At 39.1% G+C, this 27576-nt stretch overlaps 2 protein-coding genes across 3 annotated transcripts in view; both read right to left on the bottom strand.

Moving 5' to 3' along the window:
• gpm6bb (glycoprotein M6Bb) overlaps positions 1-10247 on the bottom strand; it is a 30972-nt gene extending 20725 nt beyond the window's left edge. The window contains exon 1 of the mRNA XM_023295084.3: positions 10094-10247. Coding sequence (XP_023150852.1) covers positions 10094-10097 — 4 coding nt within the window. The 5' untranslated portion in view covers positions 10098-10247. The remainder of the gene's footprint in view (positions 1-10093) is intronic.
• Positions 10248-10264: 17 nt separating this feature from the next.
• fancb (FA complementation group B) overlaps positions 10265-27576 on the bottom strand; it is a 45994-nt gene continuing 28682 nt past the window's right edge. The window contains exons 10-11 of one of the 2 annotated variants that reach the window (XR_008603236.1): positions 11235-11389; positions 10265-10371 (exon numbers count right to left, since the gene is read on the bottom strand). The gene's annotated coding sequence lies outside the window, so the exon portion shown is untranslated. Of the gene's footprint in view, positions 11390-27576 lie in introns of both variants that reach the window. The other variant, XM_035941439.2, reaches the window with a different exon arrangement.

Genomic DNA, 27576 nt, shown 5'->3' with positions numbered 1-27576 from the left:
ACCTTCACAGCCACTGAGGTTTTGGCCTTAGCGTGTTTCAAAGAAAGCAAGACACAGATGCTTCGTATTATATATTCCTTATAGCGCACAGCACCTTGGATGCTGCTACCGTGGCTTGGCCAGACAGAAAACAATTGCTATATCAAAATCTGTAGCCTAAAGAATTTCATAATTTCAGTCTGGAGTCATAAGAGTAAATCAGCGCCAGGAAACGGACACATAAACGTACAAAAGGGCGAGTGGGAGAGCGATATGGTGTGTTTATAGCAGTTGTACTCCACCGCCCCCACTAAGCAGGCCGTAAACTTCCATTTTAGAGAAAAGTAAAGGTCTTAGCATAATTGTTTGTTTCTCTTTCAGTGTGTACTAAATATTTTAATGATGCCTCTGGTCTGGAAGAGGCTTCGGTGCCTCTGCGGTCTGCCATGCTTAGATTGTGGAGCCATTCAAGCGGCAAGATGCTCTGCAAGAAAACACCTCTCCATTATCCAGTTACGATAATGCTACATAATAGCCTCTTGTCTTATCAATCGATACTGTGATCACACTTTCCCAAGAAGCAGAGATTAATACGAATACCAGGCCTAACCTATAGTCTTGTGAGAAAAATTACGAGGTGTAATACTTTGTATCTTCTCAGATGATGGGATAACAACACCATTCAGCAATTTGCCATGCAATTGCTGTGTAACTGCACAAGGGTGGCACACTATCATTTTGCTAAGTGAATGTTTCTCATTCTTTTGGATGCTTGAGAGCAGCTGAAAAGGGGTGTTACACACAGACATATTAGTCGCCTTTAAGTTGATATGGAAAATGCATTCAACGAGTAGCTGAGACGAAGCCAAGGTAACAGAAGCGGATTAGAACTGCTGTGTTTTTGGCTACACAATGGCAAGGAAAGGCTGTTGTACTTATATATCACATATAACATGGAGGTAGTTTGACATGCTTTACACATTCAAAGCATGACATTCAAAAAGAATAAAAAACATAGCAAATTTAACTTGGATAGACCAAAATATGACTCAAATAATGGAAAAAATGACACACAATACATGAAGTTAAGCATAAATACAAAAAGAAATATTAAATATTGAATGCAGGTCCAACATTCAGTCCAATTTTAGCTCTGGTTTTGGTCTCCACCAACTTTTAAGAAAAATATCTCGCAGTTTATTTGCTAAATGTTCAATAGGTAGTCCCAACCTTGTGTGCTACAGTGAGTTTTTGCTGAAGATAACAAGCTGCTTGGGCTAAAACAAGGAGACTTAAAAGGCTAATTTTCTACAGGTGTGTTACTATAATATGAGCAGTTCCTTTCACATATAATTAGTGATGTAATAAATGGTTAATATAGGGTTACTTTTTTACAGCTTTCTGGTTTTTCTTCATGCATTTTGTTGTCATGGCTCCTAAAATGTGACTGTCCTTCTAATCTGATTTAATCTCTCTCCTCTCTGTATCTATATGTTTGTCTCTTTAACACACATCTACTGCAAACTGGACCCACCTTACAGCCACTTCTACCTCCCCAAAGCCTTTTGGAATATATGACAGACCATTTAACTGCACTGAGATTAAAATAAATCCCACTGAACTTCCCTTAATCCTTTAAATACAAAATCTATCACTGTCAGCTATTATATATTTAGCTCAGCACCAGTCAGCACTCAGTTACTTGAGTAACTAGACAGCAGTCAGTTTATTAGTATATATGTAATTAGTTTCATCTTGTATGACAGATGTACATATATGTTGACTGAAATGGACAGCTATTCTACTTTTTATTAATAATTTGCAGTGAGAACAGCCTGAAAACCCTGTTTCTATAATAATTATCATAAAGATCCATGAATTTATTTATGGTTTATCTTTCAGACATGCATGCAAAATGCTGACGCACATCAAATTTATCTCAAGACTTAAAAGGCCGTTTGTAAGGAAAGTCTGTGCCGTCATGTCAGGAGGAACAGAAGTAGCGTGAAAACGACAGATTTTCCAATTTGATGCTTCAGACTCCATATGTCCTCCTTAAACGGAGGATCCTCACAGCTCAAACGTTCTCACACTCCAGCTACTTGAATGGCAAACAACACAGGGGCCGGAGACTTTCATTTTCCTACTTGTTGCACAGTGCATGGGCATGTGAACGCACACACAATAGAGACATAATGAAGCACCGAGACATGGAGACAGCAGACGAGACTCTCCAGCTAATCTTGGGGTTTTGCTTCCCATGAACGGCCCCCGACCCTCCCCAGTGTCTCCCCCAGCTGCTGGGATCTCTTTCTCTGCGTCACTCCCGCCGGCCCTATTGTCCTCTGCCTCACGCCGCCAACCTCTCACCCCTGACCCAAGACTTTACCCTTTTCAAACCCCTCCTCCAACCCCTTATTAGACAGAGCCTCCTCCTTTCAGCCGGTCAGACCCCTCCGTGTCAGGATTCACCGTCAGCGCTATGACAACAGAGCAGCCAGCACACAGATCACTTTAATGCCATTGTTGCAACGGGGCTCCTCCCGAGTATCAAAGCCTCCGCATCCTAGGGCTGGATCCTGGAAGGACATGAGCGGTGATCAGAACCTGAACCTGACACTTCCACCCCCGCAGAGATGTGTTTGTCCCTTAGTTCCATAGTTGAAGTGTAACAATAAGTGGTGAAATACAGCACATCACAGGAAAAGGATGGAAGCAAGTGATTGGGGGTGTATGCTCTACCCTGGCTGACCTCTCTGATAGTGGGTCAATCCATTACTTTATTGCTTTAAGCACTGATAGGCAGTTTTCTAACAGCAGAGACTGTAATTATCCTGTCCATCAAACTGGACATTGCAAAGCATCCATGGTGCCAAGTGGAACCCATTTAGGGCACCATCTGATGTGATGCAGTCTCTATCAGAGTCTAAACATTGATGTATTCTGTGAATTATGTCTCCTTAGATGGAAATAGATGATGCATGCTGCACGTACACCAAATAAAAACCACCGCTGCTCTGATAATACATCATAAATCATTTTCACCACTTTCTGCTTGCAAGGGCAGACTCCTTTGGCAGATCAGAGAGATTAAAAATCATGTGCAAAACTCTAAAAAATTATTTTATTTACTTGACATGCCAATACAATTTTTCTTTTCTGAGATATGCAGCTTTTCTTGACTTTTCAGTCACTCAACAAACACAATGAGTGTAGTTACAGGCTACCTTCACATAGCATGGGAAAACTTCTCAGTACAAGCCACATTATGTACAAATCCAATCTTTCACACTTGATCTGTACATTACAGGTGCTCTGCTCCTTTGCAACATTACTTTTCAGCCACGGCCGATCTATTGTCACGGTATTGTTTTCCCATACAGTAGAGGCCAACAGCTAAGATAACTTATGAGACCTCTCGGTGGTGTAGCTATAATATTCATCCCGCTAAATGATCTCTCCTCTGTTCTGCGTGTGGTTACGAGGTCAAGCTGTTTTTCAGACAGAAACATCTGGGATTTCCTCTCCCCTGAAGCTGTTAGCTGGTATTTTTCTCTTTGTCCCTGTAGTAAACCTACACTGAGTGACACAAAGGCCTTAAAAAACTATGAAATGTGCACCAATGGTAAAAACATCACACATTACTGAATCTCCAGCCATGTCTTTCAAGTTGACTATTTTCTAGCATTCGGCAATTTAGTTAAGTTGAAATCCATCTTCTCAAAGCCCCAAACGGTCTGTGTCTGTGAAGCAAACAGCCTCCCCAAACATTCTCCCTGAGCTATTGGGTTTCCTGCAGCTGTCGCTTTATAAAAGCTCAGCTATTGCAGATTTTCATCTGCTTGGCAGAAGTGCCTCTTCCTGCCTATCAAGCCTTTCTCTGGAGGATAATAACCAGACAATGCAAACTCTCACTTGGAAACCTTGGTCAGGAAAATGTCTCCTGGCAAGAGGGAATGACTCTTCTAGCTATCACATGTGGCACTGCGTCACGACAACATGCGCAGAGTGGAGTCATGTGCATTTCCTGCATCTTAGATAAGGAACACAGCAAGTTCTGAGGAAATGTCCCCACAAGCTTTGCTTATGTGACAGTTTTATCATAAAAACAAAACTTTGTATGACATCTTAAATGGGATTTTACACATAATTCTGAGTACAGAGGCGAAGAAACAACCATAAAGGGTTACATGATTTCCATTTAAATTCCTGCTTAATTCATCCCAAGCGTAGCATTTGGCTGCATCCCAGTGGTCCCAGGCTGTCTGGCACGGCTCTTCAACATTTCTCATTGGTGTGCTGGGGTACCCCACATGCTTTTGTCTTACGGTTGTTTAGCAGCTGCGTAAAAGCGCTGAGGACAAAGACCTATCTGTGGAGGGTTGAATACACTCAGTGGGCACACAGCCAACAGCTCAATCCTATAGGATCCCACAGTTGAAAAGCAGACTAATGCATTCTGCTCTTACTTCTGACAGATGATCTTACAGGGAAATTAGCTGGAGGCTACTTTATTTCTTCTCAGTACACTTAAGTAGTTTCACATCTGAACTGTGGTCACATCAAGCTCGGAAATAATTTTACATATAAGTTTTTCAAACCTAGAAACAATACATGCACTGTGTTTTTTTTCCTTTTAAATAGGAAGATATAATACATTGTGTTGAAAGCACCAGCCGTCTTAGCTGGCATGTCTCCTCACCTTCATCTCTGATGATAAAGTGCTGAAAAACATTCAAAAAGCTAACTGTGACAGCTCCTATAATCTTCTAAAAGGCGATTCTGAAGGCTGGGTCTGACCTTTATAGCATCTTTGGTGATTAATCAAATTAAAAAATAAGATTTGAGCAAATGGGAGGATAGTAAAGCTCAGGCAGAACAAGAAGGTAGCGAGTACCACTTAGCTAATCAATCACAGGAGACTGAGACACCTGTCAATCAACCATCAATAGTCTTATTGAAGGAGCAATATCTATTATAAACTGTTTCAAAAAGCTGGTCCCCAGGAAATCTGCAAATGGGTGTCCTGAAAGCAAATTTTTGATAGCAGCTCCAATGGCCATACTCAGTGCCTCCTTCATATGCATCTCAACTGCATTGTCCCACTCTCAAATTCAAGGGAAACAATTTCTTCTTGACTGCATCTAATCGTGTCGTATCACAAGTACATTTCTGGTCAACACGTCTTTGCCATTTATTTTATTACTTTACTACCACGTCTTTTCAGCCAACCAGTCATATTGTAAACATAAACACTGCAAAATTGATCACCATGGTATCTCGGAAAATGAAGGAGAAGCTTCAAATGTGATGCGAAAGAATCATATTTTAACTCACAATTACGATATTTTCCTAATCGAATCAGAGTAGTTTTAGCATCTAAACTCGTAATATGATTTCACCTTCTAGTGGAAACGTTGTGCCTCTTTCACACTAAAAACATTTCCGACAATGTCACAGTCAAACTCTTCAGGAAGAATGCATTTAAGCTGAAGATGGATGTGATTTTTGAAAGACAGAGTTGCATATGGAAGCTCTGCATTAAAACAACACCAGAGACTGCACTGGTGTGTGGGATGTGCTGTTCCAGCTACTGATTAGACCTGGAATACAATCAAGAAAGTCCTGTTTGAGTAACAGCAAAATGTCGGCCTGGAAAAAGTTGACTTAACTTTTTTACTTAACTACTCTACTTTTTTTTTTGCATAATCCCCCTGCTTTGCTCTGCCTCATTTAAATGCACAGTGAGGCTGCTGAAGTGAGTCTGAAATCGACCTTCAGCTTCAGCATTTAACCCTATACTGATCCACTAGTGACTCTAATCCTTCTGGTTCATATTTTGTCTGTCTCAGAACTGAAGTATCATCTAGAACAGGTTTCTGTGCTTTAAGGTATCCTTGATTACCCCACATGTCACTTTGGGAATACAAAATTGACTATATAATCAATGTCTCTTGCTTATGCGACATGGAGAAAGTTTATCAAAGTAAATGCATGATTTTTTTGGGTGGTGTGGAAAATGTGGCTGTGGTATGATAGCAGCAAATACTGCAGAGAGGCCGAATGCCTGCTGGATCGAGTAAATGTTCATCAGCTGCAGCGACTCTTTGCTTTCACCCTCCCCGTCCCATTATTTCCCATAGGCCTTCTGGAACAATCCACTGACTGTGAACAAAACACTGATACAGATTCCACTGACAAATCTCACCTCTGCACTCTGCATACATGCACTGATGTAAGACTGAAGAAAAAAAAAACTGCATTCACCAGTTTAGCTTTGATAATCACGGATGTGCTTCTGTAGTCTCGCAGAAGATACAAAGACCAGATTGTATCCTCCGACACCGGGGTTCAGCTGCTTATGCATATCTGAAAAGCTGCATTTTCCTACATATAGTGAGTATTTTCAGATATTTAAATGCCATCCTGTGCCGGTCATGTGGCAGAGCGACTGTGACGTCTCCCGAAACAAGGGTGAACTTCCAAACGCACGCACAAAGACACACTTGCATCCCTTCTGTTCAGCTGTGAAAAGGCTTTTAGCGGCAGTGATGGCAAAGGCACATGCTTGAACAGGCATACCCACTCAGGAATTTCTATTCCTATCATTTCATGTCACAGTACTCAATGGCTCTCTTTGTAGTCGGAAGAGTTATTAGCTCAACAAATTAACATGACGGCTCTGGCAGACCTGGCTGGATGGAAACAAAAAATAAATAAATTGCAATGGCAGTGGAAAGCAGTGAAGATGAGAGAAGAACAGAGACCCAGTGAGGGAGAGAGAGAGAGAGAGAGAGAGAGGATGGGGATTTCAGAGGAAACAAAGTAGAGCAGGAAGAGGAGCAGGAGATGAATGAAGTCCTGATTGAACTAAAGGGGTTTCTTTTTTAGAGCTGCACAGTCGGGAAAATGTCGGGAAAAAACAAACTGTATGGGCCTCATCTGCTGTACAATTACTGAAGATGCTCAGTCACATGGTATGCCAAATGGAAAGTAGCCCAGAAATCATGTAACTATGACAGCAACTACCTCATTATGGAGGAAATTCACTGTAATTAATGATTGCAAACCAAAGAGGAGAAGCAATTTAGGAATTATTGATGGTGACATAAAAATGTGGGATCAGTCATAAAAGGTTAGCAGATTCTTTATGTGGACTCAGGCGCATTTCCAGACGCAGGAAACCCAGAGTTAACAGGAGAATGCTTGGATTGACGCAAACAAACACAAAACACCAAAGTTCAATTTTGCTCTCAGCGGCCTTTGAACATCTCGGCGGTGACTCATCCTTGCAGTCTTGTGTTTTTCTTCGCATGTCTTGGGAACAGAAGCATGGACATATGACCCATGGTTTGCCTCTGAGCAGAACGAGCATGAGTCAATGAAAAGCAGGGGGTAAAAATTATCAGACTCTCTGTTATTGCTCTGCCATTAGCTGACAGATTGTTGATTCCAAAAGTGCAAAAACACCTCCGCTGGCACAGTGCGAGCTATCACGGGTCTTTCCTCTCCTCAGAGTCAGGATGCAGGGTCACAGCGCATACAGTTCACCACATGAGACTGTGACACTGATCACTGCTGATGTGTAATCAGACACTTTCCAGACATCCTAGTTCGGATGAGAGCAGGAATGCACAGCATCAAGTAGCGCAGACGGGCCAACACCTCGGAGACACCATGTTTGGGGGTCATCAAAGGACACAATCGATCAGATTTTTGCATAAAATCTTCACTTGTAGTCATAAAATTGTTCCATACCTCCATATGTACAGTAGCAACCACAAGCGGAGCCACATTACTACAAATGTGCCTTTAATTAAAGACACATTGAAAACTGTCAGCTGTGATTATCTCTTCTTTTCTTGATTTATTCAAAAGCACTGATGTAACCTTTGGCTCTGGTTTGCATTCAACCTTGATGAACTTTTCCACAGGACCACCACGGTCAACTCCAAACACTCCGACTAGAAGGTTCACGACTTTCCAGAAGGAGAAACAGTCCTTCCTTTTCTGTGATCAAAGCTCCAAGAAGAACAGATGCACTGTTTACAGTCTTGTCCATAATTTGCTGGATCTGATTAACTGGATCTCCTTTTGTAAATGTTAAGCACATAATTAAATTTCATCCTTAAGACATAACTTGAAGAAATTGGCTAATTTCCACATGCTGTTTTTCCAAGTGTGTCTTAATCGCTGCCAACAAGTTCAGAGAAACATATAAAAAAAGAAGAATCTTTGTTTATGATTGACATATTTCCACCGTATAGCTCGAGGGCTTTCATCTGCAGCAATAAAAACTTACTAGGCTTTCTCTGCTAAAATAAGCATGATCATCACATGTAAGAAAGAAAATGACCATCCTCAGGCCAGCTCTTTCTCTTTCTGAATTATCAGTAGAGCTGAAATCACAATTTTCTCCAGCGTATTTGGTTATCAAAGGACCCAAACACCGATAACTTGACGAGACATTTGTGGAGAACGACTTGCTGTCTCCCTCTAAACTGAGTTCAATGGACTGCAGCCACGTTATCCTCCCACGGCCTTCACACGGGCCAATGCACTGTTAAATCGTTCGGGGCAAGGACAGAGGAGAATCTCTCCGAAAAACACGCGGCCCCTTGGTGAGGTGAAGGTTGCCATAAAATCAAATTAGACATAAGCTATGCAACTGAATGACATCTTCACTGCGCAGCTCCACACACCATCAGCTTCACGATATCCTGTTTATTTTGGGCTGGACCTGCTTTGTGCACACAGTTAATCCATTTTTTCTGTTTTCAAAGCATTTTTTCCCACCAAATGCAGCAAATCACAGCACAGCAGAATGATGTCCATTTCTCTGACACAACATAAGGAGACCTTTGCAGCAGCGAACAAGCCTCCAAATTAATCTCCCCATGCACACAAACTTATACTTCTCCCCCCTAAAAAAGGCCACAGAGAATATAGTGAATATAAAATGGAAGCTTTAGGAAGTGGACAATGCACAAGGGTTGATTGCCATGCAGAGTAATATCCTCTATGAGGCAGAGAATGAGGGTCTGTGGGGAATTAGTTCACAGGGCATCCGCTATGAAACTTGCAATTCAGTGAACTTCTCTCTCTACATTAAGAGCCACTGAAGTCACACAAAGGAGCAGCTCCAAATTAGGAGCACAAAGGCGCTTCTGTGAGAGCTTCAGAGCGAATTAATGAGCATTGATACACATTCTCACAGTGTTCTTCCCCTGGCCTCAGTTGCACTGTGGCAAACAAGACAAGCTATTAAATACTGCCCAAACCCAATTTAAACAGCTCAAAAATGGTACAAATATGATTACAAAATCAATTAATGCCATTTTACAGTTTGATATCCAGTCCAGTGTAGAAAGACAGGACTTTTTCCATGCGTGCCAACCCATCTGGTTCACAGCTTATCAGTCAAGTTAGTAAAGTTACTAAACATCTACGGCATGAGCACCTCATTCCTCCTGCAAATCCCCCACCCCCAAGGTTTGGAGCACAGATGGCCAACACTTGGGACTGATTTAAAGATGGGACAGTCTGAACAACTCAGCCCTTCACATAAAATTCACAAGCTCTGGCATGAGCTCCAGCCATTGGAGCATCTGACAAATGCTGCTTCCAGTAACTGTGAATCACTCTTTACCGGCAACAACAACCTTTCACCTAATGACAATCAAATTCTGCAACGTGATCAATCAGTGCTGATTAATAATGATCAATAACAGCTGATAAAGATGGGCGTGGTCAATTGAAAACAGGTTTTGATCGACTCCTTTTTAGAGCAGTGAAGGCAGCAAGTTGATCTGGACTTAACACCTCCGCAGACTCACTGAGTTGACTGCAGGAATCCTGATAATCTCTCTAATCGCTTTCCTCAGGTTGCTTCAGCAGTCTGCTCTAATGCCGATTCTCATGAAACCGGGTCAGGTAAACAGTCTCCCCCTGCAACACTTCCTCGCAGCACACAAAAAGAGAAGTTCAGTTTACTTTAAAAACAAGCGGCGCGCCCCGAAAGTTGGAGCGCAGTGCGAGCCATGCTGTCAGCGCGCAGAGGCGACACTGAAATCCGCCTTCAAGGCAGCGGGAACGTTTGTTGGTCAGAACTTACCCATTGTTCTTGTCTTGCAACTTTTCCCCTAAAGCGTCCGAAGTTTGGTGAACGGGTGAAAGTTGAGCCCCAGCTACAGTGATGTTGCGTCCTGGGATGCACACTGGCCGCCTGGCTGCTCCAACACTCAGCGCTGCGTCCCTGTGGAGACGGCCGGGCTGACGTCACCACGGAGGGGGGGGGGGGGGGGGGGGATTATACTGATGGGACGACGGAGCTCTTTCAGCTGTGCCTCCTCCCCTTCACCCAACAACACCTCCATCTCCACCTCCTCAGCCCTGATCAAGAAAGTTTTGCAGGTTATTTTTCATGAGCAGCGTTTTCTTATTCCTGTGCGTAAAGACGCGCATGGATTATCGTACCCATTGTTAAGAGGTTGATCAAATTAGCCCACTTCAATCAAGATTAGACTTAAAGAGAGTGGTGTCAGGTCAGCTGAGTAAAGCAGACAACAGAGAGATGAGACACATTATCACCAGTCAGGGATCACTATATGAGCTCAGGGACACTTTTGGCACTCATGTTTTAAACGTATCTTCTAGAGACACAACTAACTAACCATTTGTTTTCAAGAAAATCTGTGAAAACCTCCAAGGTTGCTGAACTGTTTTTCTGAATGTTCCTTTTTTCAGAGTCTTCAAGGACAGGCTGCACTATCTCAATCACTAAAACCCATGCAGTGAATAATGCAGATTTCTATCCCGTCTCCGAAATTATGCCAAATTTTGAGATTTGTATGTTTTTACATGTAATTGTTTTAAATTGGGGGAGGGAAAGTTGTGGAAATGAGTTCAAAAAGAACAAAAGAAATTCATCCCAATGCCACAAACTTTTTCACCTACCTCAACTCTTCCACTAAAGGGCAAGACATACTTATTTAAATACATATATGCACCACAAACCTACACGAATCATGACTCCAGCAGTAATCTAAACCTGTACATGCATACATTGGGTCTTTAGATTTACAGTGTCTGCAGAAAAGAAACCCCAAAGTAACTGTTTTTGCAACCACAATTGCTTGGGTGTATGAGCTTTGTGATTTTAAAGATATCGCTCATGCTTGACTTTGCCTCTGTGCACTGGGATAAATGGCAGCCTTTCAAGAAGATGGGGCCTTTAAAGAAACAATACCAATCACCATCAATCCAGCGTGCTGGTATCCGGTATCCAAGGAGGTCCGAGCACCCCCTAATCCAATCCAGTCTTTTCATTGGTGGCCAAGTGGGCAATTCTCAAAGGCTTGTTCCATGGTCAAACAGGGCATCCTCCCAACATGGCAAACACAAAAAGTGTCTGAAAGGCAAATATTTAACTGGTCAACTTCAGAGATGTGAAGACAATATCATCCTTTTTTCTCTCAAAGTATATATATTTTCATTTTAAGCTCACTATGCACATGTAGTCATTCTTTTTATGTTTGTTTTCTGTGTCACATTTGGGCTGTGAACACTTCTTTTTATTATTATTTTCATTTTTTAACATTCGTGTTCCTTCAACCTATAAATCTGCTAGAATGGATGCTTAAACATGGCAACCATCAGTAAGAAGTTTGTGTATTTTTTCCATATATTCTCATGTTTTTGCTCATTGTCAAACCTTAAAGAGTATTTTCTTTGCTTCTGATAAGCCATATACAGGTATACACTCGTACATAACATCTTCAGCCGATGTAGCATGAGATTCTGCATTATCATAAACCTAAAGTGCCACAATCGCTCTGTGTGTGTGTGCTTTTTCTTTCTGTTTGTGGACATGAGCTCTGCATGTCAGTGTGTGTGTGTGTGAATAGAAGATCTGCATGGGAACGTTCCAGCACTGTGCTGGCTGTTACAGCAGGCACAGCAGCTGGCAGACAGCAGGCATGCAACTGCTATTAGGATGGACCAAAGCAAAACAAAACACATCAGACAAAGCCTTTTTATCCGACATTACACCGTACATATGGTCATGTCACTTACAGAGCAATACATCCAGGACATGAGGTTTTATTCTGTGGGTGGATGTTGTGTTCTTTAAAAAGGACAGACAGTTTTCTTGTTTCTCACCATAAATCTTTAGCACCTTAACAACATTAGTACAGTATAACAGATTAATAGGTGACATAAAAACACTGCAAATGTCCATTTAAATTACATTCTGGAAATATGCTGTGCACAAATTGTGAAGGTTTTGCAGAGCTGTTTGAGATCCATCAGCCAGCAGATTTATTGAGTGTCTGATTGATGGAAACTAATATCTCTACCAGAGAGGCAATATAGGGAATTACAGACGAAGGCCACACATTTCTTGAAGCAATTTTCTCTGTTCTAATTTATGTTATGTTCCTAATTAAGAATAAGCACAGTGAAACAGGGATGATGGCAGGCAGTGGAGGCAAATTGAGGTAATCCTGCAGCGTCTAATTGCAAATAAAGAAAAGCTGCTGAAGCGCTGTACCAAACACAACAGCCGCCATGGTTACAAACCACTGAGAAAATGGCAGACACTGTGAATGGGCTCAAAATGAGAGGCAGTTTAAAGTGCCCTGAGAGCAGAAGTTGGCATCGGATTGAATGTTACATGACTTAGTTGGACAATTCTGGCCTGCAAGGCGTTCCTTAATGTGTCAGGTCATTCTAGCTGCACAACAGAAGTAGAATGACAAAACTCCCTCTTTATATAGGTCATCAAATGAGAGTTTCTAGTTTCATAAAAATCCAAAGTATCCCTTCTTTTGGGATAAAGTGGAGTATGGAATGTTTGCTAAAGATAATTTAATTGATTGCTTCATTTTTCCCAAATACCTTTTCTTAGAGTAAACTGATGTTAAGAAAAAGGTTGCAAACATCCAGTTCAGGCACACATTTATGGAAAAAGCTCAGTGAGGTTAGCGCAGGAAAACTTGTTCCAGCTCAAATGTTTTGTGGCCTAATCTGTAGGCACTCATTACATACGGACACATTTGACTGTTTTCCCAGAAAAGTTGTGGTTCAGCAAACAGATAAAATTTCATAAGTATTTCGACAGTTCCGCTTTTTTTTTTTTTGTCCTGCAGGCTCCGTTCTGCAGCACATTCAATTTGAAATGAAATAATGGATACTACAAAGCGCCAACTCTCAGCTTCAATTTTGAGTTGAAAGAACTGCGCATGAGATATAGCCCCCTTTTAAAAAACACCAAATAGCAGGGGTTGAAAAGTAATTGAACATTACTAAATGTATCTTGGGCCGCTTTGTGTTATTTTAATGTTAGTTCATGCACAACAGAGCGTAAAGAGTGCCCATTCCAATTGCTGAAAACAAGACTGTGTCGAAGAAGAGCCGAAAGGGGCTGCAGTAGAAGTTTGGGAGGGAAGTGTTTGATGATGTTTATAGCTTGATGCCTTCAGGCAGTCAGTGATTACACATGGTTTCAACAAAATATGATGTATTTGTCTGACTTAATGTACTCTTTATCTGTCCAGGCCCTAAATTTTGGGCACTCTGTGGTAAAAGAGTTACATCTCCAACTCAATTTCTCCTATACAGATACTCAAATTAAAGCTTAAAACTTGAAACAGCATCTTTTTTGCAGGGGTTTCATTTCAATATGTGGCCTAAAAAAAACAACAAAGTATGACTTTTCAAATATCTACAATCTGGATATCTGCATCTCTATTCAATGCTTTTTGTGTGTTCATTATTGTCTCAGACAGATTATGTCATTTTATTGCTTATAAAAAAAATACTGGCTGCAACAGATGATGCATTTTTCGCTACAAAAAACTCTGTATCTCCATGTATGTGTTACGTAACTGGGTACTGTTGATATCCGTGCTTTAAGATAAACTCAAGGATTAGCTGCTCTGCTGAGATATTCCAAAAATCGTCTTGAAGCCCAGCGAATAATGTAATAAATGTGTTACCGCATTGTGCACTCGAACAAAAGGAAACAGCTTAACGCAAAGTGTGGGAGAAAGCAAATCACTGCAAAGCGTTTTGCATTTATATGTAAAGTCAAATCCCTTTGAACACCGAGAATACAACTGCTCCTGCGACTTTGACCCTGTGGTGCAGTGAACAACATGTGAGGTTTAGTGTGGAGTCAACATCTGGTTTAGTATTTGAAAAGAAGTGGAAAATAATGCTCCATTGCTATCGCAAGGAAAATACAGAAGAAGCATGTTGTTTACCTCCACTGACAAAAGAGTTGAATCTAATTTACTCGCCTATAAAACTAAATCCTGCTTGTAAGTTAAAAACTAATGCCACTTGTTGGACAAACCATGCATTCACTGCTTTTTCCAAACTCTTCTCCAACTTGACTGGGTAACTCTGATTACCTCTCAATAGAGTTTAACTAAATAAATGTCTTGGAAGGGTTTTGAGGGGATATCAGTCTCTGCTGGAGGTTTTGAAAACACAAATGTATCACCGGCGCTTATGAGTTAGAACAGACAGTGGAAAAGTGGTGGTGACTCACTCCAGCAGGTCGAGGGGAGTGATGAACATGTAAGCAGCGCTGAGCTCATGTAATTTATGGCCCCCGAGGCTCAGGGCGAGAGGGCAGTCACAAAACAGCTCCATGCACAGCTGGGAGCTGGGCAGAGAGTTAAATCCTAGGCTGGTTATCTCCTCAAGCCCATGTGTGAGAAGAGAGAATTTTTAAAAACTTGTGTTAGATCACTGTGGAGACTCGTGGCCAAAAAATCCAGACTGTTAGAAAACAGATAAATTGTGCTACATCTGCTGCTCTTGATTTGCGGCGGTGTTAAGAGTGAAAAGAGCTGGGAGTGGCCAGATTTTGAGGACTCCACAGACAGACTTAACTCTGGGAATGGAAAAACAAAGCAACTATGCACACCCTCGTGACTCTGCCAGAGATAATTGGGTCACAGTGACTCTGTTACTCCCTGCAGTATACAGGATGCATCAGGAAGCAACCATCAGCTGTGTTTTTGGATATTTAGAAGCAAAGCACTTGATTACTGCACGTATTAAACAAGTGGATAGAACAAAAATGACAGGAATGAAGCTGAAGTGGATCAAACTTACTCAAGCAAATATTGACTTAATTCTGAGATAAACTGCTGCTAAACTCTTGCACCACCTTCCATCATTTGTCGGCCAGCAGAGAGTAGAGTCCAGTAATTCACTCAAGCAGGTCGAGGTTGAGTGTTTGACCACATGTTGGACACTATTTGAAGCGGTTTCTCAGATGAGTGTGGTGTACAAATTAGCTGGAAAAGAAGCTTTTGGATCTATTATTCAAACTAATGGAAACGGGGCCAAGAAGTCTATACTCTGCTGCCATCTAGTGGGTTATTTTATGGTGAGCGGAGGCGCAAAGAACATGTTCTCTTTACTGCTGACATGCATGTTGTGCAAAAACCATTAAATATTTAAGGATTCATTCAACTTTTCATTATCTTTAATTCTCCTTGCCCACAAAACTACTAAGTGCAGAGGAGTGATTCTATAATTAGGGGTACATTTTAGATCAATCAAAAAGTGAAAAAACTAGTGTGCTTTTTGGCTAAAAATTCTATTTGTTTCCATAGTATACCCCTGGATTGTACTAAATCCATTAACTGGCAAGCTTAAGCTCTAATGATTTCTGAAATATTCAAATCAAAATAAACACCTGTTTCATTATTTTGTTAACTGTGTTATGGACAAAAGTTGTGACATAAAGATATGAATAAAGTACTACGCATTTGATAAACAATTGTTTGCAACTACTTGGGTCCATTCATCCAGGGTTTTGCTGTTGTTTGTGAAACTGCTTTGAAAATAAGAATTTTGAGCTGAAATTGATTTTCTGTTGGACATTATCAGCAAGGATGCCTATTTTTTCAACATAAATTCATATTACACTGAATTTAAAAGTTACCCCACATTTTTATGTAAGTTGTCACTCTCTAGAAATGTCCCTCATCGTTTATCTTACAGTTTAGCCAACATTTAAAGTAATTATGGCAGAAATATCATATGTAACACAACTGACAGGACACAATTGGAAAAGAAGAGATAAACCTTTCTTTGCAACAAAATGACTGAAGAATGATTTCATGTATATTAAATAGATTTTAAAACAGCTTTATCATGTTTTAATGATTATTTTTGAACAATTAATGCTGGAATAATATATAAAAATTTGTATTCTATTGTTAAGTTTTAAGAGCAAACTTGATGTTTAACAAATCGGACAGCACAAAAGCTGCAAATTCCAATATATAATTTGCATTTTTTGCAAAATAAATGATGGAACCTGTTAACTTTTTGTATTAAATGAAAGAGAAACATCATCCAACATAAAATTGGTCACTGTTTTAAATAATGACCAATAATATTTGGTAAAATTGACAAATACACCCCTTGGACTTGAAATGTGTGCCTAATTATAGAATCATACAGTGACTGAGGGCAGATTTTTCCAGTCTCCTGCTCACAAAAACGTCAGATTTTCAGATGTACTGGATCCACCGACTCATTCACTGTCTGAGTGTTATTTTCTAGGTCCTGATGTTGTGCATGCTGGTTGCTGTCACACCTTACCAAGAGACACACGATGCTACTATATGAGCAATATCTTTTGTGTTTTTCCTACACTGACAAGTCAAAATGTCTGCAGTGAGAAAGGCCTATGAGAAAATGTATGTAGGGATTTCCAACACTTTTGTTGTGCAGCAGGTTTAGGTAATTCCACTGTCCTTAAGCCTGTGCAAAACAGTTTATCTTCCAAGAGTCTCCATTTCTAAAAGGAATGTGCTTAAAACCACAAGTTTAATATTTACATGTTCTCTTTGAGGTCATGAGCTTGTGTTGATATCACCACAGTCACGTCAGCTTCAAGTTGTTCATATAAAGCTGAGATGTTTGTATAAAGATGTTTGACCTGGAAGTTTAGAATATCAGTTATCTGATGTACATAACGGGAGCAATAAACAGACAGCCTGACAGATCTTGTTTAAATCAATGATGTGCTTGTTTTTTGCTGTTTTTCTTTAAAACTCCAAGTATGGAAAGAAATGTTTGGTTGCAGAGTTTGTTTACAGTGTTGCTATGCTCAGTGAAATGTAGTTTTACTTTGTGAAATATCAAAAGTAATGATTATGATGCACATTTTCTACCAGACTTGCAGTAATAATGAGCAGAATTTTACCAAGGAACTATAAAAAAGTATATTGATGGCAGTTGTTTAATTTTAGTACTATTTAACAAACGTTATGCAGATTTTTCCCATCAGGATTAATAAGCACTGTAAATGACATTTAAATGTGGCTGTGTTCACTGATGTTTTGCATGTTGAGGTGATATTTGTTATCAACCTTTCACCCCAAAGTCATTGCTTTTGCATCACAATGCAGCACTCCAGACATAGTGATAATTACAGTCAAACCTGTAGCATTTAACCCCATAATTCATAAAACATCAAACCTACTCATCAGCTGGTTCGGATCAGCCTTAATAGAAGCAGACATCTGTCTGTACCAATGACACAAAAAGCCAATATTATCCATTTATCAGCAGCCTATTAGGCATTTTCAATAAACAAATGGCATTAATATTTTATTTTTCTATCACAAATACAGAAAGTCGATTCCTCCAGAGGACTCCTGTTGACAGATTAAGTAGTGTGTCCGGTTTTACCTGAGGGAAATTATCAACTCATTGGATAACAGGCGACTTATGTTTCTTGAATGGTATCACCTCCCAGCAGCTGCTCTCCTGTTAACTCTCAGGAGTCTGGAAGGAAACCATGTGGTTTTGCGTGCCCATGTGTGTGTGTGCAGTTTACATCTCAGCCCTGTTTTTTAAGTCTTAAAAATAATATTTTCACATATATATTCAAGGTACAAAGATGTGATTGCTGGACGTCAAACATTTTCCAGCGTTTGAGCAACAAATTGAACAAAATCTGTAAAATATCCCACAAATATTTTAGTATTCAAAAATATCAGTGAAATATCAGTGAAATGTAAAATATCTTTTAAAAAAAGAAAGAAGAATTAATTTTAAAAATGTCTAAAAAGTATGTCAAATATTTGTATAAAAAGTAAAACATCACTGAAATGTAGAATGTCTAAAAAAATAAATGAATTAATTAAAAACTAAAAATAGAAATATGTCAAATACTTGTATAAGAAGTAAAATATCAGTGAAATGTAAAATGTCTGAAAAAATAAATGAATTAATTAAAAAATAAAAATATGTCAAATATTTGTATAAAAAGTAAAATATCACTGAAATGTAAATGTCTAAAAAAAATGAATGAATGAATTAAAAAAATAAAAATAAAAAATGCCCATATTTGTATAAGAAGTAAAATATCAGTGAAATGTAAAATATCAAAAAAAAAATGAATTTTTAAAAATGTCAAATATTTGTATAAAAAGTAAAATATCAGTGAAATGTAAAATGTCAAAAAAAGAATTAATATATAAAAAAAATAAAAATATATATGTTAAATATTTGTATAAAAAGTAAAATATCACCAAAAATAGTAAAACACTGCAAAACAAATATGTAAAATACAAAACAAATATCAAAATGAAAGAAATACTATATAATGGTATGATAAAAATACCATCAATCTGGAAGGTGTTAATACATTTTGATGCTTGAAATAGTCCATTAATTCCTGCATTTGATGGAAGCCCTTCTGTTGCCTCACTGGTTTTAATCCTCTTAATAATTCATTCCTTTTGTGATTCATTTTGCATCTTTTAATATCAATTCAATTCAATTCAATTCAATTTTATTTATATAGCGCCAATTACAATATCACAACTGATTATTTTCCATTTCACCTCTCTGAGTAAATTTTCCTCCCTCCTGATCTAAAGAATGACAAGTTGCGTTCATCCTGCATCGGCATGTACAAACATTACCACATCTATATATTGATTAATCCTCTGCATGGATAACCTTCAGCACTTGTTCTGTAAACATTTGTTACCCTTGAAACTATTACCAAAAGGCAATTGTATCACATTTAATTGTCGCATCATTCAAGTTTTATATTGAAGTGATGCATCATAGTTTCCATTTACAGACTGATTACTCTCCGCCAGCTCTGAACATAATTTCCCTGCTGTATCTTTTTCCCCAAACGCTGTGCCGATACTAATTGGAGATAAATGCATTTTCTCATATTTTATTCATTTACAGGTTTGGTGACCTCCAGTTGGTGAGTGTGGTTTTGTGCTTACTTCTACAAACAGTGCATGATTTTCAGAGAATCCATTAGCGCTCTGATTGTCAAATGGATTTTTATCAACAAGCTCCCCCTGATGCAGCCACAGTTGTTGTTCTGCTGGGAAAGAGCAAATGAGGTGAATGGTGTGGTGGGAACCGGCTGAGCTTTATGTCAGTGTGACCCAGACCAACAAGATCTAATAGAAAGCCTCTCTTCTACTTCTTTTTCTTCGTTATTATCGCGGTACATCAACTCGTAACCACGTGCTTTAATGCGACTTATACGCTCTGCAATCTATTTTGCAATAACATGGGTCAATATTTAATTGAGGGACTTCTTGTAACATAGCTGACAGGTATCATTGTCAGGACCCCCTCCTCCGCCCGAGTTGAAATTGAAAGTTATTTATAAAGATATTGTAGTAAACCTGTTGACATGCCATAAATCCACACTTGACTCACACACTACTTTATATTAAATAACTCAGAAAGCCTTGGAGTCTTGCCAGTCTTTTGTTCAGGAGGAAATGACATCATGTGGAGCAGGTCATGTGATCTGGAATTAACACACTTCCTTGAGAGGTGTTTTTGTAATGGGGAACTAAGTTGAAAGTGATTTCTCGGACACAGACACAATTTGTTATTTTCCATATTGCCAAAAAAGAAATACCTGTCATGATTATCTCAACTTAATAACAAGATTGCCATCAAAACATAGTTTGAATAAGTTTGGAAAAAGTTTGAATAAGCCCATTTTATTACTGTTTTGCTAATTAGAAGGTGTTTTTTTTAAAAATTAAATTCATATGGTTGTTTAGTTGATATTTTAGTGATATCCAGTAATTTTTTATTAATAAGTGATTGTTTCCACACTAAATAATTATGGAATTTGTAAAGACGTGATCATAATGAACCTAAAATACTTTGCTTTTTTAATAAAAATGTGTGCAAGATATATCCCACTGACTTCATAAGTCCCTCAGTTATATATTGAGCCATATGCTGTTTGTGTTGATGCCACTGTTTATGCATTCTCACCAGCAGCTCTTCTGTATCACGGGAAACTGGGCTTTTATACTGTGAACATAATGGTAGATTGTGTTTTGCTAACCTGGTAATAGCAGGCATTCATTACCGTTTTCAATTATTTTACCAATGAGGCTTTTGAATGCAGCGATCATTTTAGCATCTGGGATATTAAACCATTTTGACCTAAATTTCTTTGCTTTAGATATGGCAATTTAAAACAGGGATTTTCAAAAGGGGTCAATTATCCTATTTTACGACTCACACTCAACCCATCAAAACCTCTGATCCGTTGCTTTTTGCAGCACAAAATGGATTTGCAGGATGTTTGCACCTGTGTATCATTAAATATTATGCTACTACTCCTAGCAGCAAGTGCAGAGAGAGAGAGAGAGAGCAGAACATGGCTGGGCTCACCGACACAAGCCATTATTTTCACCTGAGGCCCCGGTTTCATTGGAAAACAGACCCATCAGACTGCCACTGGGGAAGGAGTACATCACTGCACCTCACTCGCATTGATCCTCACTCAATACAGCCACAGAATGAGAAATGTACATTTCTGAGACGTGTCAAAGCCCCTCAGACAAAGTGTTAATTAAGTAGCGACATACTTCATCTGTGCGGCTGAATTTCACCACCTCGACTCCACAGATTGGACATGCTGTCGATGCAGCTGTACGTTTCTCGGAGCTCTGTGGTGGGAAAAGCCTGTTTTTAGGTCAGTGCTCTCGTACTTTCTGTGCAGCCCTTCCAGGACCACAAAAGCCACAGAGGGGAGATGTGCTGCTGTCAGGCAAAGCGACTCTCACGACCCCATCAGTTGCTCTGTGATCAAGTTGTTCTCTCTGCACGTCCTTCCAACAGCTGAGTCTCAGCATATAACCCTGGAAGATTTGACTAGACGATGTGAAAATGTATAAAGATGTGAAGATGTATAAACTACTGGCTTTACACTTTACTAGATCTACTCTTTACCACCTTGAAAAATCCCCCAAAAAATGATAGATATGCAAATGATATCCATTTCAAAGGTTTAACTACTGAATAAGATATGAAACTTTGCACAGTGAAGGTCAAACATCTTATGAGTTCCTGCCTCTGAATAAAACTGTGTGATTTGTTCCGAATCCGCAAACAAAGTGAGCAAATGGGATTTTTTCAAATTGATCTTTTTGACTATTAATTTGGATTATTATTTTTAAAAACGTGAAATATGAAATATATTTCAATACTAATTTGAAATCTATAAAAATGAGATTTTTTGTAATATTCAGTTTTGAATATTTGGATTATTTAGTAAAACTTGCACGACCTTTATGAGTTCCTGCTGCTGATTAAAAATGCATGATTTGTTCCAAATACTCTAATAGAGTACTCAAATTATTTGTGAAAGAAAGTGAAGTCATTACTTGTTTATAATCATTCACAATGTGATATTTTGGAATTATTTTTTGGATTATTATTTTTTAAAAACATGTATAACCTTTATGAGCTCCTGCAACTGAATAAAACTTCATGATTTCTTCTGAATCCTCAAAGTGGCCAAATTATTTGCAGTAGACAAATAATTTCAATACTAATTTGAAATCCTTAAAAATGAGATTTTTTTGTAATATTAATTTTGATTATTATTTTTAAAACATATATGACCTTTATGAGTTCCTGATACTGATTAAAACTGCATGATTTGTTTCAAATGCTCAAAGTACTCAAATTATTTGCAAAAGAAACTGAAGTCATTACTTGATTATAATCATTCACAATGTCATATTTTGTGAATTTTTTTGGATTATTATTTTTTAAAAACATGTATAACCTTTATGAGTTCCTGCACCTGAATAAAACTTCATGATTTCTTCTGAATCCTCAAACAAAGTGAGCAAAGTAGTAAAATTATTTGCACTAGAAATACATTTCAATACTAATTTGAAATCCTTAACAATGAGATTTTTTGTAATATCTATTTTTGATCATTTTGATTATTATTTTTAAAATCATGTACGACCTTTATGAGTTTCTGATACTGATTAAAACTGCATGATTTGTTCCAAATACTCAAATTATTTGTGAAAGAAACTGAAGTCCTGACTTGTTTAAACTCATTCACAATGTGAACCAATTTTTTATTTATTTTTTTTTAACAAGAAACTGAATTCATTAGCTGTACATTTTTTGGAATTAATATATTTTTATTATTTGGATTATTATTTTTTAAGCCATGCATGACCTTTTCTGTCTTCTTCTTAGTCTGCTTAAGACCACTGACTAACGCCAAATTAAACTGCGCCTGATTGTTTCTCTCCAGCTTGATGAGAACAGCTTCACCAGATCAATATATCCATTTGTAAAGTAAAATCTAATTGGAAATTGTTGCCCATGTGCAGCTGCTCTGAGACACAGACCCGCTGGTTGGCTGGCTGGCGAGGCAGGCCGAGCCAGAGAGAGCTTTTGGCGAAACCAGATAAGAGTGGGCTTGTTATCTTCCTCATAATGAGAAATCAAACAGATTCCTCTGCTTATGTGGATCCCTCTTCCCCGATATATGGGCAGTGTTTAATTGTGTTCGCCAGCTGAAACCCTCTCAGCTTTTGAGGTTTCATTCGTCATCAGAGAAATACAGCTGCTCCAATCCGCTTATCAATGTGTGTCTCGGTGATGTTTCCATGGAAACTGTGTTTACTGCCCCACAGTGTTCTAAAAATGGTTCCAAAGTGATAATGGTGCCAGAGTAGTGAAAGCAGTGCGAAGATGTGGTGAACAATGAAGCTTGACATTGTAACAAAGTGACTCTGAATGTGCGCATGTAAAACATATTTGTTGTCACTGCCAAGACAAACCCAGAGTCTCACATTATCCAACATTTGAAGAAGTTGTTTGGCTTTTTTGTCCTGATTATTTAAGGAAAACGGTAAAAATATCTCTTCCCTGTCTGTCTATCTCCCCCTCTCCTCTCTTTTTCTTCCAACCACTCTTCACGAATCTTGCTGGCAGCTCTGCAGAGGTGCTATGAGTACAATTTAGCAACACAAATTACGAATTGAAATTGAGGTTCACGTTGTGGCAATCTGTGCTCAGTGTGAAGTCCAAATAGTGAAATAAAAAAGGCTAACTAATGTCATTATTTCGCTTCCTTCTGCTAATAATGTGGGTTTTTGTTGGCACGTTACCCAATCCCGGACACCTCAAGGTACTTTTTATGCTGTGGGATGATCTTTTGTGAGGCTGATTAATGTGAGTTTCTGTAGTAGTTCCAGAGTTCTAATCAAATCCATCCTCCTGATTCTTCCCCATCAGAGCTTCTAATTGGAGGTAAAAGACATGATTGACATTTTGAAGCAAATTTAGCTGATAAAAATACACCTAAACAATCCACTTTTATCCAGAATTGTTGTTTTTTAATCTAACTCCCTATAAGATGTTGTTCTACTAGTTTTTCCCCCAAAAGTGTGAATGCTGTCTTCTGAAAAATACAATAATCAAGTGCCTTAAAGGAGACGGTTACAGCCCTGTTCCCATGGCAATGGGTTTGGGGGAAATAACTTTGCATTCATCAAGTGGGATTTTACTATGAAGGGAGGAAAGCTGGGTTTTATTAAAGCTCTGATAGTCAGTTCAGTGTGAAATAACTTTTCCTTTTGATGGAAATTCTTGCAATTTGACTGCTCCCTCTTATCTCATAACATCTTGATGGCAGGTGTTTCTGCTATTATGCACCCATTTGGTGTTGCTGCAATTAAATATCTGTTTTTTTCCTCTTCTTTTTTCATTAACAGAGAGAGAAATTAATTTGTTACTTAGAACAGAATGTGGAAGAATATTATTTCTGGTTATTTAACAAAAAAAGTGCCTCCAGTGAATGAGAGATAAAGCTGTGGCGGGTCTCATTAAATGATCTATAGCCTAAGTTCTGAACACTAAAATGTAAATTCAAGTCCAGCTTTGGCTTAATGAAAGTGGAGCTGCTCCAGAGACACGTAAGAGATGTGGAAGCTGTCAGGTATCGTCTCCAACTGTCTCTCATCACAGGAAGATCTGACAGCTCCACATCGAGTCCATCAACCAAAACTAGAATCCAAGCTTTTGCTCCAAAATGAGACCTGAACCATTTTACTGTGAAATATACCACACTATTATTGAAGAAGTGCACTGAAATGTACCTCTGCTTGATAATTCTGCACTATAGCAGCTAATTAGTGGCACAGGAGCAACATCCAGATATACATTAATCAGATTAGTGCCACTTTCTTAGGAAGAAGCCTTTTTAAATGCTTTGTAATTTGCAACTAATGACATTATTAATTGTTGGTAAATAAACTAAATATTGTACATCAGGTAGAAACCTTAAAAAGTAGCTGCAACCTATAAGAAAGAGTGACTCATTAGTGGAATAACAGTTTTCCAAAATGGATGAGACATTTTGGCAGAAAACGTTTAAAGGTTGCTAAAGGTAAAATCAACACTGGATGATTCATCTTGACGTTATTTGTTTCGTAGGTGCTACGAAGAAGAACCAATGATGGCATAGGATGCATACTTTATAATTCTCTCTCTGAGGCGATGACGATGTACTGCAGTGATACAGAATGTGGATGATGCAATGAACTGAACCTAAAAACGTCTTCAGCATCTTGTGTATCCACCATCAGTTCAAGGATTTTACAGCAGTACTTTGAAGATACATTTTTTTTATATCACTTTCAAGAAAGCTTTGATGCCTTTTTCCATTTCAGCATTTTAAAAATGTGAATACTAATGATATTATTGCACCCATAACTGTATATAACATACGAGTAGAAAGTTGGATTCTGAAAAATAAACAAGGAATAAAACAAACACTTGCCATTTTGAGGACGACTTGAGGAATTTTGAGAAAGCGTCGCATTCGGATTATCTCAGGAAAAACAACAGGCCTGCGAGAGACTAATCAGATCCACGATGAAAAGCATTTTGGGGGTTTTGAAAGCAAACTTCAAAGTAACGGCTGTGTAAGCTGTGAATACAGTAAAACCTTGTCTGACAATTTAAAGCAAGACGAACGTGATGTGTAGGAGAAGAGACACAGCATGGGTTCAGTGGAGAAGACGCTGATGCTTGATAATAGAGAACAGTGTGTCTGTGGGCTGCCAGCCATCTTCCTTTACTTCAGGATAACACTCAGCGGCTCGGCTCACGAGCTCCAAATGAAAGGCTTCGACTGTAGGTAGTATTTAAGTTTAAATGCACTACTGGGACAGTGAGGAGCACAGGCAGATCTCTGTAGAACAGTCTGCTGTTCACTTTCAAGCAACTGGATTCATTTTGAACGTGACAGTCAGTCATCTTTAATAGGGTCTTCCATTTGACAGGCTGCACGCTAATCACTTTTATGAAGCCATGTTTGTGCAAGCACATCATGTCTTCTATTCCAACAGCGAGCCTTTAACTGTACACCTGCACACATGCCACTATATGACTTCAATCATAATGCTCCCTGTTTCTTCTGACAGACCTGGTGGGATACTAGCACCAGTTTTCCCACCATACTCTAAAAAAAATGTCACATAGAATGTCCGCATGCATTAATATTCAACACTGCACTTTGCATTCAAGAGATTAGTTTTCCATAAATATCTAAAAAAAAAAATTTTAAAAAGTCAGGAAATAGGCGCTGCTGCTGCTCTGACAGTGTCCCTCTTGCGGGTAATTGGTCCCATAACATGCATCTAAGCTCCACTGCAAAGAACTGATGGAAACCAGTTAGGCAATTGAAATTGCATTCAATCTTCAATCTATTCTTGCATCTCTTTGACAGCTGCACAACCCCAATGACAAAGCTCAGTGAGACAAGCCTGCGAGCTAGAAATAGATAAATTGTGTGCCACAGTCGACATGGAGCACACATTGGCCAGGGGAAAGAAGAAAAAAAAAAAAAGAACATGTGCTGTTTAGGGTTTGGGTGAGTGCACAAAAAAACTGGAACTCAGGGGAGACATCCTGACATATAAGTCTGAGTGAAAACATGATGGACTCACCGTGGCTTGAAGATGTAATTGCTTAACAAACTGAACGCGGTTGTTAGCATCCAATATGATGTATACATCCTGTAAAATGGTGTCTTTCTTGGCTGTTTGAATGTGAAGCGAGTGCAGAGGATGTATGGGGGTCTAGACTGGGGGATCAGTGGGGGCTTTCAGTGCTCAGTGATGGAGAAAGGCTCTGTGGCTGTCAGGCTGCTCCCACTGATGAAGGGAAGCTGTGATTGACAGATGAGTCTTAGTGAAGACCACCGTTGCTCTCTTCACTTAGCCTGTGGGATAAAGCCACCTCTAAGGCGCACCATCCTCCTGTGCATTGACTCTATAGCTCCCATCTCGAGCATTTTGAACATTTGTCTAAGTGTTGCAGCTATAATGTGAGCACAGTCTAACCTAAACAAGTTCATCATTCTCATGCGTGCCACGTCGGAGCCTCAAAAATAGCTTAATTTTGCTATGACAGAGAGCTTATGATAATTGCGCTGGCGCTGGAGAATTCTCAAATCCATCTTTCTCTTCAAGAATCCTCTCATTAAATCAGCCGTATTCTTCCTCCGGCGTGTTGTGTTGTCTCATCAAAAAAAACAACAAAAAAAAAAACAGAAGCCTCCCAACACAAGTTACATCTCTGTATCCCTGCTAGGCCCGAGATCAGCTCCATGAGTTGAATTATAGAGCGAGAAAGTCATTAAGCGGGATAAAGATACAAGGAATCGATGGGGCAATGGATACTCTGCGGCTCTCAATTGTCTCCAGTCCAGTGCACATGAGCATCAGGGTGGTAAAGCCTGCTTGTTGTTTCCAGGTGAGCTGTCCAGTCGGTCCACAGCTCCTCGGCTACTGAGGGGGGGATCAAAGACAACCACCTACCCCAGCTACATGGAGCTTCCAGCTGGTTACTCCATCAACCACAAAAAAATGCTTCTGTGCACAAAAATAGATGCCAATGTTACAGCAGGATAATTTGATATGTACATTATTTTGGAATGCAACATTATAGCAGAGAAATTGATTACTTGGACAACGCAATAAACCAGATGATGTAAAACCCTGAATTCCCCACAGAATAACCGGCAGTAGCAAACCGATCTTTGCTGTGTGTGGGCAGCTTTAAAATAGTGTCTTCGACTGTCTTGAGTCTCTAATTTTAATAGCTGTGTGGAAACTGCTGGATAAATGAGACAGACAGGCATTTCTTCTCCGAAGGATTGTTCTGTTTTAGTCTCTCCTTTCACACAGACAGAAGCACACATCTCTCTGCCCTTAATAACATGCAGAT

Source organism: Amphiprion ocellaris, chromosome 11, assembly GCF_022539595.1.
Source record: "Amphiprion ocellaris isolate individual 3 ecotype Okinawa chromosome 11, ASM2253959v1, whole genome shotgun sequence".
Classification (NCBI taxonomy): domain Eukaryota; kingdom Metazoa; phylum Chordata; class Actinopteri; family Pomacentridae; genus Amphiprion; species Amphiprion ocellaris.
Note: the sequence above shows the minus strand (reverse complement) of the source record. Positions and strands in the feature narration are given on the sequence as shown.